At 43.4% G+C, this 16,404-nt stretch overlaps 1 protein-coding gene across 2 annotated transcripts in view; it reads left to right on the plus strand.

Annotated features, from left to right (window-relative positions):
• The window catches only part of RABEP1 (rabaptin, RAB GTPase binding effector protein 1), a 98,793-nt gene that overhangs the window by 44,084 nt on the left and 38,305 nt on the right, over nucleotides 1-16,404 (plus strand). For both annotated transcript variants that reach the window (XM_088028051.1, XM_088028052.1), the window contains 2 exons: nucleotides 13,301-13,504; nucleotides 15,110-15,270. In XM_088028051.1, the coding sequence (XP_087884177.1) occupies nucleotides 13,301-13,504; nucleotides 15,110-15,270 (365 nt within the window). The remainder of the gene's footprint in view (nucleotides 1-13,300; nucleotides 13,505-15,109; nucleotides 15,271-16,404) is intronic.

The following is a 16,404-nucleotide window of genomic DNA, read 5'->3' on the forward strand; positions in this document are numbered from 1 at the left end:
TTTAACATTGTATCAATTGCTAGATCCAGCGATAGGCAAAGATCTAGGAATTCTGTACCCAAGTAACCAAAAATGTTCATTCCTTCTATATTCATAAGGAACACACAAAAAATTGTCCATGTACGTATATCTCAAGGACTCAACATATTTAAAAAAAATCAGGCTACCTAATGCTGTTCAAGATTTTAAACAATGTAAATGTTTTTTAAAAGTTTGGAAACTAAGAATGCGTTCCTATTGCTCTTAAAGAGCAAATCACAATGGAGATTGCAAAATCTGAGAATATGGTGAAGATACTTGTGGGAAGCAGCTAAAACAATACTTAGAAAGTAAGCTTTTAACTTTAAAATTATTTATTAAAATTAAATCATTAAAAGACAATGAGAGATTGAAAAATAAATGATCTGGGGCTCCTGGGTGACTCAGTTGTTAAGCGTCTGCCTTCGGCTCAGTTCATGATCCCGGGTCCTGGGATCGAGCCCCGCATCGGGCTCCCTGCTCAGTGGGGAGCCTGCTTCTTCTCCCTCTATTGCTCCCCCTGCTTGTGCTCTCACTCTGTCAAATAAATAAAATCTTTTAAAAAATAAAATGATTTAAGTGTTCAGCTCTGGAAGCTAGAAAAAGTGAACACGAAGAAAGTAGAAGAAGAAATAGAAATTGATGAAATGGAAAGCAAAGTTAATAGTTAAGCTAAATAAAATCAAAAGCACACCTTTGAAAAAAAAACAAATTACTGATACAGTAGAACTGTAAAAGTATAAGAATACTGTGTATGTCTGTGCCAAAAATCTTGGATATTTAGTTGAATAGTATCCCAGGAGATATGAATTGCCAAAATTACTTCAAATAGAAAACCTGAATAAAGCATGACCATAAGAAAAACTGAGTCAGTAAACAGTATTCTTATTTATAAAAGATGCCACAGGCATAGGCAAATTTTGTTAAATCCACAAGGAAAATTTGTTTCTTTTATATTCTGTGTCAGAAACAAAAAGAGAGCCATCCATTTCATTTTGTGGGATTAGGCTAACCTTGATACCCAAACAAGAAGCACTAATGCTAGTATACAAATAAGCCAATCTCATTTATGACCATAGAGTTTAAAATCCTAAATAACAGTGACTTCAGTAGAATGTTTAAAAATAGTACACTATGACCACACATAGTAGGAATGCAAGGATCGTTTAACATTAGAACATCTGTTGATGTAACTCACTACATTAACAAATTAGGAAAAAACAGGGCATTCAGTAAAATTCTTAACACCCTTTAGTAATGAGTTCATACTAGCTCTTAGCAAACTAGGATGGAGGGGGGCCTGCCTTAGCCTATGAAAACATTTTTAATAGGAACCAATAGCCTTCACTTAATAGTGAAATGAGATAAAGCCTATTATCAGTACTTCATTTTTATACTGGAGTTCCTCCTAGCCAATGCAATAAAATAAAATGAAACGAGTTATAAAATTTGGAAAGTTAAGGATAGTTTTGTCTCCATGTGGAGTCCATATGTTTATCAACATAGAGTAACCAAGAGAATTTACACTATTAGAACTAAAGAGATCAGTGGTGCGCCTGGGTGGCTCAGTCGGTTAAACGTCTGCCTTCGGCTCAGGTCGTGATCCCAGGGTTCTGGGATCGAGCCCCGCATCGGGCTCCCTGCTCCGCGGGAAGCCTGCTTCTCCCTCTCCCACTCCCCCTGCTTGTGTTCCCTCTCTTGCGCTCTCTCTCTGTCAAATAAATAAATAAAATCTTAAAAAAAAAAAAAGATCAATATAGTAATGTTTCTGTGTACCAGTAACTAATTAGAGAAGTAATAGAAAAAAAATTCTGAAAAAAAAAATCAGAATTTTTAGTCCCTTGGGAATACGTCTGACAAGGTTGTGGGAAACCTTTATAGAGGAGAATTATAAAACAAGTATTGAAGTACATGAAAGGAAACCCTGATAAATGGAATGTGATGACATGTTCATAGGTAGAAAGACTCTGTGTCATAAAGAGGCTAACTCTCCTCAGTTTGTAAATTCAGAGCAATTCCAATTAAAGTCTCAGTTTTCCTTCATGGATCTTCAGACTATCTTCAGTTTTACAAGGAAGAACAGGATCAAGAAAATGCTGACCTATTATATCGAACCACTGATTTATAGGAAATACCACGAATGAAGGAACAAGTTCAGCAGTTAGTAAAATCCAGACTGCAAGAGGCACGGAGGGCAACCTAGTTTACCCTATAAATAAATTTCAAGGGAAAAATGAGGTGAAGGGGATACCTATAGATTAAAAGAGAGTTAAAGTACATATTGACTAATTCATGGACCTTATTTGAATTTTGACTCAAAAGGGTTGAACTATTGAAAAAAATTTAGACAACTGGACTTTTCAACACTAAGTGGATGTTTGATGGTGTAGACATTGTCAAATTCTTTTTTTTTTTAAGATTTTTATTTATTTGACAGATAGCAAGAGCAGGAACACAAACAGGGGGAGGGGGAGAAGCAGGCTTCCCGCGGAGCAGGGAACCCGATGCAGGGCTCGACCTCAGGACCCTGGGATCATGACCTGAGCTGAAAGCAGATGCTTAACGACTGAGCCACCCAGGTGCCCCGTTTTTTCAGGCATTTTCAAATTCTTTCAGCTGTGAAAATGATCCTTACAAAGTGAAATTAGCCAGAAAGAGACAATGTATGATTCCACTTATGTGAGGTATCTAGGCATGGGCGCCTGGGTGGCTCAGTTGTTAAGTGTCTGCCTTCAGCTCAGGTCATGATCCCGGGGTCCTGGGATCGAGCCCTGCATCAGGCTCCCTGCTTGGCAGGAAGCCTGCTTCTCCCTCTCCCACTCCCCCTGCTTGTGTTTCCTTTCTCACTGTCTCTCTCTCTCTCTCTCTGTCAAATAATAAAATAAAATCTTTAAAAAGAATAATTAAACTTCTAGAAACAAAGTAGAATATGGCTGCCAGGGGCTTGGAGGAGTGGGAGTTGTTGTTGAATGAGTATAGTTCAGTTTTTTAAGATGAAAAGCTGTGGAGATGGGTTGAACAACAATGTGAATACTTTTAACACCACTGAACTGTACCCTTAAAAGTGGTTAAGATGGTAAATTTTATGTGTATTTTAAAAAAAATGGTCCTTATCTTTTTAGAGATACATGCTGAAGTATTTATAGGTAAATGATAATTTTGGGAGCCCCATTTCTTTTTAACAACCACAGACCCATTCTCCAGCAAAACTGGTGAAAAATTTTTTTAAAAACAACCACTTAAAGTCTATAGAAGTGGTCCTATAGCAGATGAAACATTTGTTCAAGAAAGTATACTAAATCTTGGTAAAAACAGAGTCTGTGGCATTTGATCCGTGAACTGCTCCCTTTCCCCCCCTTCCAGCCTGGTGTTACAGAAACACCACTCCAGGCTGATGATGCCAAGAACGCAGGTCTCGTGCTCTCCCCAGCTCCCGGTTGAGGACGACAGAACCTTCCTCCCCACCCCCATTCAGCTCCCTGTTGTAGAGGTGAAGTTGCAGTTGAGTGTGGCTGAGGGGTTGAGCTCCTTTCTTCTGCCCAGCCCCCACTCAGGGTGGAAGCTGTACCTTGGGTGTGGTGGTCTGGGGGGAGGGTCTCTGACGGGAGAACAAAGCCGGGGAGACCAGAGGCTACCACTTCCATCTCCCCAACCCAGTGTCCTGTTCCTATAGCTTAGAAGAGTCCCAGCAGAGTTTGACGGATGTGGTCAGGGAAGGAGACACTCAGAAGGGAGAGTGACTCTGCTCGTGCCCACAGCACACCTTCTGAGGGGCGACAGCAGCAGCCCCCCACTGCGGGAGGGGGCAAGAAATCAGTTTACATGAAAATCCAGCCAGCTACTAGACAAACAGCAGATGATGACAAGAAGCTGATAAGAGGCTGGGGCGTACCAGCACCAGAGGTGCTGCAAAAAACTGTCAGTTTCAACAACAACAACAACAAAACTTGAGATAAGAAACAGGAAACTGTTACCCATACAAAGGAAAATGTGCAATCCCTGTGAGAGTGACCAGATGTCAGATTTAGTGAAGGCTTCATAGGTGTCACACATACACTTAACCGAAGAAAACCATGCTTAATGCAGTTAAGTGTGACAGTGTTTCATCAAATGGAGAATATCAGTAAAGAAGTGATAACAACCAAGTGGAAATTCTGAAACTGAAAAGTGCAATAACTAAAATGAAAAGTTCAGTGCAGGGGCTCCGCAGTAGATTTGAACTAGCAGAAGAAAGAATTAGTGGACTTGAAGATAGATCACTTAAAATTATACATCTTGAAGAACAGAAAGAAAATAGAAACGTGAACAGAGCCTAATGGAAATGTGGGACATCATTAAGTTTGCCAACATACGTGCAATGGGAGGCCAGAAGGAGAGGTGAGAGAGAAAGAGAAAAAAAATACTAAAAGAGATAATGTCTGAACATTTCTCACATTTAATTAAAAGTGGTAATCTACATATCTGAGAAGCTCATTGAACTCAAAGTAGGCTAGAGACATGCGGGATAGAGATATCTACACACAGACACATCATAATAAAAATGTTAAAACCCAGAGACAAGGAGAAAATCCTAGAAGGAGCCAGAGAAACCTTGTCACCTGTAAAAGAACTTCGATGAGATTAACAGATGACTTCTCATTAGAAACAGTAGAGGCTGGGAGGCAGCAGGGTGACATTTTAAATGCTCAAAGGGGAGAAAACTTAACTAAGAATCCTATATCCAGCAAAAGCATCTTTCAAAGAAGATGAAATAAAGACATTATCTCAAATAGACAAAACCTGAGAAATTTTTTCCCTAGAATATTGCCTTATCGAGAAATACTAAAGGACATTCTTTAGCTGAAATCAAGTGATTCCAGACAGTAATTTGAATTTACATGAAAAAAATTATCTTGGTAAGATAATTGTGCAATTAGAGTATAAATATTAATGGATTGTAGAAAGCAATGATATAAGGGGAGCCTGGGTGTCTCAGTCGGTTAAGCATCTGCCTTTGGCTCAGGTCACGGTCCCAGGGTCCTGGGATTGGGCCCTGCGTCCAGGCTCCCTGCTCAATAGGGAGCCTGCTTCTCCCTCTCCCTCTGCCCCTCCCCACAACTTGTGTGCACTCTCGCTCGCTCGCTCCCTCTCATGCTTTTTCTCAAATCTTTTTCAAAACAATGATCTAAGCCAGTGTGTATATTATTGTTTTTATTGGCCCTGTAACATGGAAATGTAATACATTTGCCAATATCAGCACAAAGGAGTTGGGTGGGAGGAAGGCTACGTCAGACTAAGGAGATGACACCGGCTGATAATTCCAATCCAAAGGATCAACTGAAGAAAGCCGGAAATGGTAAATAAGGTTAGTATAACACACGCTGTAGATACATACTTGGCCTCCTTTTTTCCTCTCAGCTTCCTTAAGAGAAAACTGTACGGAACAATAGTTGTAGCAATGTATCATTGGGTCTGTCGTATATATAGATGCCAGCGTATAAAATAACAGTGTGGACGTGGGAAAAGAAAAGAGCTATAGAGGCGTAGCCTTTATTTTGTGGGAATTAAAGTTGTATACATTTGAAGTAGGCAAAGAAGTAAAGCTATTTCTATTGTCAGATGTCTTTTATATAGAAAATTGAAGGGAATCCACTGAAAAACTAAACTATTTTATGAGTTCAGCAAGGTTGCAGGATACAAGATCAATATACAAAAACCAATTGTATTTCTTTTTTAAAAAGTTTTTATTTAAATTCCAGTTAGTTAACATACAGTATTAGTTTCAGGTGTACAGTATAGTGATTCAGCACTTCCATACATCACCCAGTGCTTATCACAAGTGCACTCCTTAATTCCCATCACTTATTTCACCCAACCCCCCACGAACCTCCCCCCGGTAACCATCAGTCTGTTCTCTATAGTTAAGAGTCTGTTTCTTGGTTTGCCTCTCTCTTTTTTTTCCCCCTCTTTGCTCTTTTTTTTTTTTAAAGTAAGCTCCACACCCAGGGTGGAGCCCAACATGGGACTTGAACTCACCACCCCGAGATCAGACGCTTAACCGGCTGAGCTTCCCAGGCGTGTCTCATTTGTTTTTTTTCTTAAATTCTACATATGAGTGAAATCAGATGGTATTTGTCTTTCTCTGACTGACTTGTTTTGCTTAGCATTATATTCTCTAACTCCATCCATGTCTTCGCAAATGGCAAGATTTCATTCTTTTTTATGGCTGAGTAATATTCCATTGTACACACACCCCCCATCAACCACACTCCACATCATCTTTACCCATTCATCATTCGATGGACATGTGGGCTGTTTCCATAATTTGGCTAGTGTAGATAATGCTACTATATACATTGGGGTGCATGTATTCCTTTGAATTAGTATTTTTGTATTTGGGTAAATACCTAGTAGTGCAATTGCTGGATCATAGGGTAGTTCTATTTTTAACTTCTCCAGAGTGGCTGCACCAGTTTGCTTTCCCACCAACAGTGCAGGACGGTCCCCCTTTATCCACATCCTCGCCAATATCCATTGTTTCTTGTATTTTTGATTTTAGCCATTCTGACAGGTTGTGAGGTGATATCTCATTGTAGTTTTGTTTTGCATTTCCCTGATGATCAGTGATGTTGAGCATCTTTACATGTGTCTGTTGGCCGTCTGTATGTCTTCTTTGGAAAAATGTCTATTCACGTCTTTTGCCCATTAATTGGATTCTTCATGTTTTGGGTGTTGAGTTATATAAATTCTTTATAGATTTGGGGTACTAACCGTTTCTCAGATATATCATTTGCAAATATCTTCTCTCATTCTTAGGTTGCCTTTTAAGTTTTGTTTCCTTCACTGTACAGAAGCTTTTTATTTTGATGTAGTCCCAGTAGTTTATTTTTGCTTTTGTTTTCCCTTGCTTCAGAAGACATATCTAGAAAGAATTTGCTACAGCTAATGTCAAAGAAGTTAATGCCTATGTTCTCCTCTATGATTTTTATGGTTTCAGGTCTCACATTTAGGTCTTTGGTCCATTTTTAAAAAATATTTATTTATTCATCAGAGAGAGAGAGAGCACAAGCAGGGGGAGCAGCAGAGGGAGAGGGAGAAGCAGGCTCCTCGCTGAGCAGGGAGCCTGATGCGGGACTTGATCCCAGGACCCTGTGATCATGACCTGAGCCAAAGGCAGACGCTTAACCGACTGAGCCACCCAGGCGTCCCCTTTGGTCCATTTTTTATTTTTTGTGTATGGTGTAAGAAAGTGGTACAGTTTCATTCCTCTGCTGTCCAGTTTTTCCAACACCATTTGTTGAAGAGAGATTCTTTTTCCCATTAGATGTTCTTTCCTGCTTTGTCAAAGATTAATTGATCTGTGGGTCAAACTGATTGTATTTCTATACACTTACAGTGGAACTAAGGAAACAGTTCTATTTCTAGTAGCATCAAAATTATATATTTAGGAAGAAATTTAACAAAATAATTGTAAAACTTGTACCTTGAAAACTTTAAAAATGGTGTTGAAAAAACTTAAAATGATCTAAATAATTGGGAAAACATTCTATGTTCATATATCAGAAGACTTAAAATTGACAATACCCCCTGATTGACGTACAGATTTAATGCAGTGTCTTTCATCGTCTCAGTTGCCTTTTTTGTAGAAGTGGACAAGCTGATCCTAAAATTTATTTGACAATGTTAGGGATCCAGAATAGCCAAAACATTCTTGGAAAACAAGAACAAAGTTGGAGGACTCACATATCCTGATTTCAGAACTTATTACAAAGCAACAGTAATCAAGACAGTGTGGTGCTAGCATAAGTACAGGTAGCAGTTTCATGGAATAGAGTTTAGAATCCAAAAATTAACCTCCTTATTATATGTATGGTCAATTGATTTCCTACAAGATGCCAGAACAATTCACCTGGGAAAGAACCATCTTTTCAACACATTGTGCTGAGACATCTGGATATCCACATGTACAAGAATGACATTGGACACCCAGCATCTATGCAGATTCACCTGGAGTGTGTCAAGGACCTAGGTTTAAAAGGTGGACTATAAAAACCCTTAGAAGAAAACCTAGGGATAAATCTTTGCGACCTTGGAGTTAGGCAGTGATGTCTTAGATAGGATGTTACAAGCAGAAGCAACCAGTGAAGAAGTAGACAGAGTGGACTTCATCAAAATTAAATGTTTTTATGTTTCCGAGGACACGATCAAGGAAGTGAAAAGAGAGCTCACTGAATGGAAGACAGTTTTGCAAATATATCAGATAAGGGACTTTTATCTCTATATATCAGGAACTCTTACAACTAAGTGGTACAAAGACAACTCAGCTAAAAATGGTCAGCAGGTGTGAATGGACATTTCTACCAAGAGGATGCACAAGTGGTCAACAAACACATGATTAAGATGCTCAGAGTCATTAGCTGTCAGAAACAGATCAGAATTACAGTGACATGCCACTTCACACCCCCTAGGATGCCTCTATCAGGAAGTCAGTTAATAATAGGTGTGGGTAAGGATGTGGAGAAATAAGTACCCTCACATACTACTGGCAGGACTGGTAAATGGTCCAAAGGTTTGGAAAGTAGTCTTTCAGTTCTTAAAATGGTTAAACATAGAGTTAGCACTTGACCCAGAATTTGACTCCTAGGTATATATACAAGAGAGGAGAAAGTGTGTAGCAGCATTATTCCTAATAGCCAAAACGCGGGGAACAACTCAAATGTCACCTGATGAATGGACATATTATTTTTATTATTCCTGCATAAAAAGGAATGGAGTCCTGACGCTACAGCAGGGATGAACTTTGAAAGCGTCATGCTGGGTGACGAGCCAGTCATGGAGGATCGCGTGCGATTACATTTCTGTGAAACATCCAGAGTAGGTAGATGGCCCATTAGTGGTTGCTTGATGGGGGCTAGAGAGTTGGGAGGTGGTAAAGAGCACTGGGTTTCTCTCCGGGGGGATTAGAATGTTCCAGAATTGATTGTGGTAGTGGTTGCATAAGTCTGTGAATATATTAAAACAGGTATCACTACACATCTATTATAATGGCCCAAGTCTAAAACACTGGCCTCACCAAATGCTGCTGATGATGTACAGCAGTTGGAACTTTCTTTCATTGCTGGTGGGAATACAAAATGGTATAGTCACTTTGGGAGGTAGTTGGGCAGTTTCTTACAAACTAAACATACCCTTAGCTAATGTGATTCAACAATTTTCCTCCTTAGGAATGAATTGAATGAATTGAAAACTATCCATGCAAAACCTGTACATATTTATTAATAATTGCCCAAACTTGAAAGCAGTCAAGATGCCCTTTAGTAGGTGAACAAATAAGCTGGTACATCCAGACAGTGGAATATTCAGCATAAAAAGGATGGAGCCATCAAGGGAAGGAAGCTAATCAGAAAAGACTGTGTACTATAGGATTCTAACTATGAGACATCCTGGAAAAGGCAAGACCATGGAGACAGTAAAATGATGAGTGATTGCCAGGGCTTAGGAGGGAAGGAGGAGTGAATAGAGCAGAGAGGATTTTTAGGCAGTGGGACTCTTCTGTATGGTTCACAGTGGCGGGTACTTGTCATTATACATCATCCTCCTGTAGACCATGGGCTTTGATAAGATGTTACTGTAGGCTCAGCGAGGATCCCACACGTACTGCTGTGGACAGTAGGAGCTTTTGTGGGGGTGAGGCAGGGAGTGTATGGGAACTCTGTACCTTCTGCTCAGTTTTGCTGTGAGCCAGACATTGCTCTACAAAATAAAGTTCATTAGTTTACAAAAATGTGTGAGACTTGTCTCATCATGGTGTGCTGTGGAGTACACGTGGGGGGGTGGGGCAAGACTCCCCATGGGTCTGTGATTGCTGGAGCTGGGTAGCGGGTTCATGAGGCTTGTAATGATAACTTTTGAATCTGGTAGGGGACGTCTCCCCAGTTCATTCAAAACTATGGCGTTTGTGCTAAACTATGATGGAAAACCTTCTATGCGTACACGAGTAGACAAAGTAGTACAAGCACTATTGTGTTAGGCTAGACAGTGTAGATGGCGTAAAAATGGGAACATCTGTGTGGAGAAGGTGGGTTCGTACTCCACACCTGCACGCCCACAAAGCTGGTAGCGGACATAGTGGCTTTGCGGCGTTGCTGCTAACGAATGAAGTAGTTACGCGGATTAACAATCTCAGAAGCAGTGTTGAGGGATAGAGGTGATTGCAGAAGGGTACCAGGGTAGGGGAGCATTAAGGTTTAAAAACCGGCAACAGAGTAAAGGTGTAAAATATGCACGGTCATGATGCCTCCAAGTTATCGGTAGTTGTTACTTCTGAGGGAAGTGGGGCATTTGTAAGGTTTTATGTCTTAAAAAGAAATTGAAGCAGAAGTAACAGTAATGTTAAAAATTGATGAAGCTCAGGCACCTGGCTGGCTCAGTCAGTGGAGCACGGGACTCTTGATCTCGGGGTCGTGAGTTCGAGCCCCACATCGGGTGTAGAGATGACTTAAAAATAAATTCTTAAAAAAATATGATGAAACTAGGTGATAGGTAGTAAGTGTCCATTACAGAATTTTGTATATTTGTCTCTATGTTTGAAGTAGTCTGTAAAGTGTTAGTATAAACAAACAAAATGTCTTGTTTGGGTCCTAATTCAAACAGATCTTCCAAAACACATTTTTGTGGCAGCTGGAGAAAATTTTACTACAGCTTGGGTATTAGATGACATCAAATGTGTTAGGGGTGACAGCAGCACTGTGTTTGTGTAAGGAAATATCCATGTTTTTAGAGATGCATGTTGTAGTATGTTAGATGATGTTATATTGTTTCTGGGGCTTATTTTCACAAAATACTTCATAGAAAGAGGGTGGTTGAAATAAATGTGGCCAGATCTTGGTGCATCTTGGTGATGGGTACGTGAAAGATTGTCATACTAGATTCTCAGTTTCAAAGCATGTTTGAAAATCTTTATCACTACATATACGAAACCAGATGGATAAATAACTGTTCTTTAATAATTTGTTCCATTGGCAAACAGATTGGAAATGTTTTGGTACAGAGAATGTGGTTTTTTTAGTTAATATGTAGCATATAAATAGATCTTATCCAAATATACATAAAGTAAGTCAGGAACAAAATTTGACCTGGTGTTCCTCCAGGCCCTCTGTACTGCTTTTAACTCTGTGGAAACATGCCTCTGTGGAAACGTGCCACAGATTAGTATTTAGGCTTGGTATTTGCAGTTTTTCTGTTCACAGTGACAACAGGAGAGTGTATATATAGCTCTGGGTAATTTCCAGTAAGTAAAAAGGAGCAGGGATAATCAGCATGAGCAGGTGTGTGAGTGTACAGACTTGAGCCCCGACAAAATTGTCGCTCTCAGAAATGAACGAGGTATTCCAAAGATAATGCTTTTTCTTTTATTTCACATTTTACAAAACACCTTCACACTCAGAATGTGGAGCTGACACGCACAGCTTTCCTTCTGTGGCTTCGTGTGTTTAGTCTCGGGGTCACTCCCACGCACCCCCTCACCGTTTTCTGCTTTCCTTCTAGAAAGGTGTTCCTTTCTGCAGTTAATGTTCTTACCACTTTCTCGGGCTAGAGAGAGAGAGAGAGAGAGGAGAGGATCTCAAGCAGAGTCCCCACTGAGCCTGGAGCCTGTGGGGCTCTATTCTTCCGCCCCGAGATCACAACCTGAGCTGAAACCAAGAGTCGGACGCTTCACCGACTGAGCCGCCCAGGCGCCCCCAGAATGTTTTACTAGCAGTGCCGAAGCGACGTGAAACAGATGTTGAATGAATTTACTTAGAATTGGCGTGACCAGTGTTTCCCGTTTCCCAGAGTGCCAAACTTAATTCCTGCGTGTGTTTGAGAAAGATGAATGTCCTCACGATGTTGAAAAGTTCTTTAATATTATGGATTTGATTTTTTCAAGTACTTAGAAATCCATGCTGAGGAGTGTTGCCGCTGTCCCGGCTTGAGGGCTGTGGGGTCCCTTCACGTCGTGTGGCGGCCAGTAACAGAGTCAGGTCCTAAGTCAGACTGCTCTCCTGGCCCAGCAGCTCAGTTACTGCGGTCTGTAAAGGAAATCGACAACTTTGCATAAAGATGCATGGTTCTTCTGCATAAATGTCTTCCAACTTAGATGGTGAAAGACATGGAAAAGAGCAGAGTGGGAGAGCTTTCTAAGAAAGTAGAGACAGTACTCAGTGTATGTAAAATACTCTTCCCAATCGGAGGAAAGTCGGTTCATTAGAAGCCCAGGGAAAGGCTATCACCAAAGAAGAAACACGGGCATTAATAACTGTATAAAAAGATACTCAGCCTCACTACTGAGGGGGAATAGAGATGACAGCTGTCACCAGCTTCTCCCCCTGACGTTGGCAAGGGTTTTGAAAAGTGGAGAGCAGGGACTGTTGTTAAGTGTATGGGGAACAGGCGCACAGAGCCCCACACACTGTTGGCAGGCTCACCCTGTGCAGGAGTCCATTTGGCCAAACATACGCCCTACCTGGGCTTAAATCCTGCAACTGTCACGACAGATGAACTTCATATTTAAGAGGTGGTAAAGGGGTGTGGGAAAATTCATCCTGACTGTAAAAAATCCTTGATTTTGTATGGCTGCTGTGTACTCTGGCTTTTTTTCTCCTCTGTTAACGGTTTCTTGAATGTTTACTTTGTGCAAGTGTTGTACTAATAAGCATTTTCAGTAAATTGTTTTATCATTAGAGCAGCCTTCTAAGATGGGTGTTTTTAATCCCTGTTTTGTAGATGTCGAAACTGAGGCCAGAGAGGTTAAATAAGTTCATTAGCCAGTGGGTGAAAGAGCCTCAATTTAGCTTTAGAACTATGGCCTTAGTCACTATCTGGTTGGATAATTAACAAGTAATGGACTAGTGATACGTGCATACCTTAAATTTTGTCTTTATTAAAATAATTTCATTTTGGGGGCGCCTGGGTGGCTCAGTCAGTTGAGCATCTGGCTCTTGGTTTTGGCCCAGGTCATGATCTCAGGGTCCTGGGATCAAGCCCGGCATTGGGCTCCGTGCTCAGCGTGGAGTCTGCTTCTCCCTCTCCCTCTGCCTGCTCCCGCCACTCGTGTGCGTGCTCACACGCTCTCTCTCTCTCTCTCTCTCAAATAAATCTTTTAAAAAAATGTTCACTTTCTAAGTTAACATTTTAAAATTCAGTGCTTCATTTCTTCCTTAGAATGTTAACATCATAAACGTAATGCTTTCTCTCTTCCTTGGGATGTCAGCCCGATCCATGCGAACCTTCGTTAATGGAAAGGCTTTTACTCTCTCCCCAGAGGACCTGAAGCGGCAGAATGCAGTGTTGCAGGCGGCGCAGGACGACCTGGGGCAGCTGCGGACGCAGCTGTGGGAAGCCCAGGCAGAGGTGGAGAACATCAAGGCCATCGCCACGGTCTCTGAGAACACCAAGCAGGAAGCAATCGATGAAGTGAAAAGACAGTGGAGAGAAGAGGTTGCCTCGCTTCAGGCTGTGATGAAAGGTAAAGACTGAGAATGTTCCGTCTGTGCCGTGATTTCCTAGGATCGCCTCTGCCAATGGGGACTATGCTGTCAGAGGGTCTTAGACTGCGCCCGGAGCTTTTTGTGGCATCATGCGTGACCGTCGTTGGGGCGCACTGTCCTCTGTGAAAGGAGGGGAGGCCTGTGCTGCCGTCAGCGGGCCGCCGTCTGCCTGCCCCGGGTCTGGTAGTGGAGGCTTACCGTGGGTGTGTGCAGGGCTGTGGCGCTGAGCGGGGGCTGCGTTCACCGAGGGTTTGCAGCGGGGTGGGGGGCTGGGGCCGGCTCTTCTGTAGGAGCCAGGCCGGGCACGTCGGAGAAGCCGGCCGCGTGGACGCGGGGCGTGTGCGGGCTGGAGACCTCCCACGCGGGGTCCAGTCACTGCTTACACTTGGTTACTGCCCTTCCAGTCCAGCGTGGCCAGAATTTGACATTTTCAGGGGAAGTGTGGGTTGCGATGTGACTCCTCACTGTGGTCTCTGAGGTAGAAAGGTATGGGCTCGAATCAACAGGCTGGATGGGCTGCCGACCTCTGACCCTGGCAATAAAGGAGGAGTCGCGGGTTAGCCTGCGTTTCTGACCAGACGGTAACGAGCCGAAGGAAGTTGCCCCTGAAGCTGTGGTTCCTGAAATTAGTTTCATTCGTATTATAAATGTGACATAGTGGTGACTCTCTCCGCCATCTTGGCCTACGTGTCATTTTTCTGCAGTGGAATGGCTGTAAGCCTCACGGTAGCCGACGGAAGTGGCTCTCCCACATGGGAGTCTGTTCTTCCCTCAGGAGTGCATCCCGGAGGTGGGGACTCTGGGCCAGTTACAGCCTCCACGATGGCACCTGTCCCGGCTCCTTCGGTCCTTCTGGTTCTCCATCCCTTGGCATGTGGTTTTCACCGCCGTTCTCCTTATGGCTAAAGAGTGGTCGCTGCTCCTTCAGTCGCCTCAGGGAAGCAAACACTCTCTAGAAGTCTCCATACACCCCTTCCGTTTATTGAGGTGTGTGGTTGCCCATCACTGCAAAGGCAGCTGGAAAATGTAGCTTTTAAATCGGCCCGCTGACTTCTTAGACAGAATTGGGGTTTTGTTAGGAAGGAGGAAGGGGTGGAAGCTAGTGAGCAACCAGCTGTGTTTATCCCGGAAATGCCTCAGGTTTATACTAAAGAGAAAGCCATTTAATACGGGCCGCGTAGACTTTGTCTCCGTTCAGAATCCCGAGTCACAGTGAACTATTCCAGATGCACGTCCCGTTTCTCACACGTTCAGGCCGTTGGACGGGGGTGACAGGAGCCGGAGCGTGGTGTGGGCACGCCGCGGTTTGGCGGACATGGGCCGGCTCCGCACACCGGCTCTCTGGCACGGGCCAGGGCCTCTGCTGAGCTCTCCTCATCTAGGGGAACGCTCGGCACACGCCAGCCGTGAAGACGAGAGAGGGTTCAAGCCCTTAGCAGAACTACACGTCATGGGAACCAGAAATCTTGCTTTAGCTTTAGTTGTTGTTTTGCGTAAATGAGGCATGAGCTCGTCTGGCCCGGTGCGCCCGAACGTCGCTCCTCGGGGCGCTCAGACCTGTACTCTGTGGTGATGTTTTGTAGAGACCGTCCGCGACTACGAGCACCAGTTCCACGTCAGGCTGGAGCAGGAGCGAGGCCAGTGGGCGCAGTACCGGGAGTCCGCGGAGAGGGAGATAGCCGATCTGAGGAGGAGGCTGTCCGAAGGCCAAGAGGAGGAGAATCTAGAAAATGAGATGAAAAAGGTATGAAGGAATGTACGCGTCTGTAGGAGTATTCGCATCCGGGCGCAGGGTGCCTCCACTGACGTTACTCTGTTCCGCTAGAGGGATTGTTGGACGCGCACGAAGTGCCGTGCGAGATGACCCGACGCGGCCCGGCCGCGAACCCCCCGTCTTCCCATCTTTGACCGCACGTGTCTGCCGCGCTGGGCCTGTGCCAGCGGCCCCCCACCTGCCTCAGCTCTGCTGGCCACCCTGCCCCGTTCCGGTGTCCCCTTGTCTGTGGCACACAGAGTTCCCCTGTTTATCGTGTTTACTGCTCGCTGCCTTCTTTCCTCGCTGGGGTGGGAGCCCTGAGCGCGGGAGTCTTGCTGAGTAGTGCAGCCTGCGTGCCCACGGGAGCGTCTAGCACGCGGGCCCTCTGTAAATGTGAGGGTCTGAGCCAGAGCTGGACCACGGCTGTTGATTTTCTGGCCTTCTCCGTGTGTGGTTCCCGTGTGACGAGTGCACCGCATGGCATGCTGAGCACATTACCGCAGATGCCCGACCTGAATAGGAGGGGCAGTGTTTCATCAGTGAGAAAAGTTAGAAAGCTTTGTGGCCAGTGTAATTATATGAGCTTTTCCTTTACTAATGTAGGTACATTCATGTATTTTGTCACATATTATGTAAAATAATACCTGAAACTTGATTTTTTAATTTCATTCCGATTAATCCTCCTCTTTGGTTCCTAACCCTCAGTCCATACAAGGACTACTTTTGTGTATTTAGAAGGTTATTTGGTTTTTATAGTAACATAAAAATCATCTGAGAACCCAGCACCCCAAATAGAAGCTTTAAACACGAAGGATAGTTTTTTCCGTTCCGTCTTGTTCCAGGACAAGACTGTAATTCAGCACCTCCGTGAGGACCTGACGACGTCTTGGTGACCACTAGAGTCAGTCATGTGACCGTGTGGTCCGCAGCAGGCCGCCGTTCCCCACCCTCCCCAAGGAGGTGGAGATGCTCGTGTTCGGTGCTCTCACTGGGAGCTCTGGCCCACGTCTTAACAGGAGACCGTCGTCGTTTTCATTCTTCTGATACATTCACATCCATGCTTTTCATAACCTGCCTCTTCTTGTCATTCTTAAAATTTGTTTTATTTTCAAAATAAACTTT

The sequence above is a fragment of the Eumetopias jubatus genome, unplaced genomic scaffold (genome assembly GCF_037043125.1).
Source record: "Eumetopias jubatus isolate StellerSeaLion01/CBP00866 unplaced genomic scaffold, mEumJub1_p1.0 scaffold_10, whole genome shotgun sequence".
Classification (NCBI taxonomy): Eukaryota; Metazoa; Chordata; class Mammalia; order Carnivora; family Otariidae; genus Eumetopias; species Eumetopias jubatus.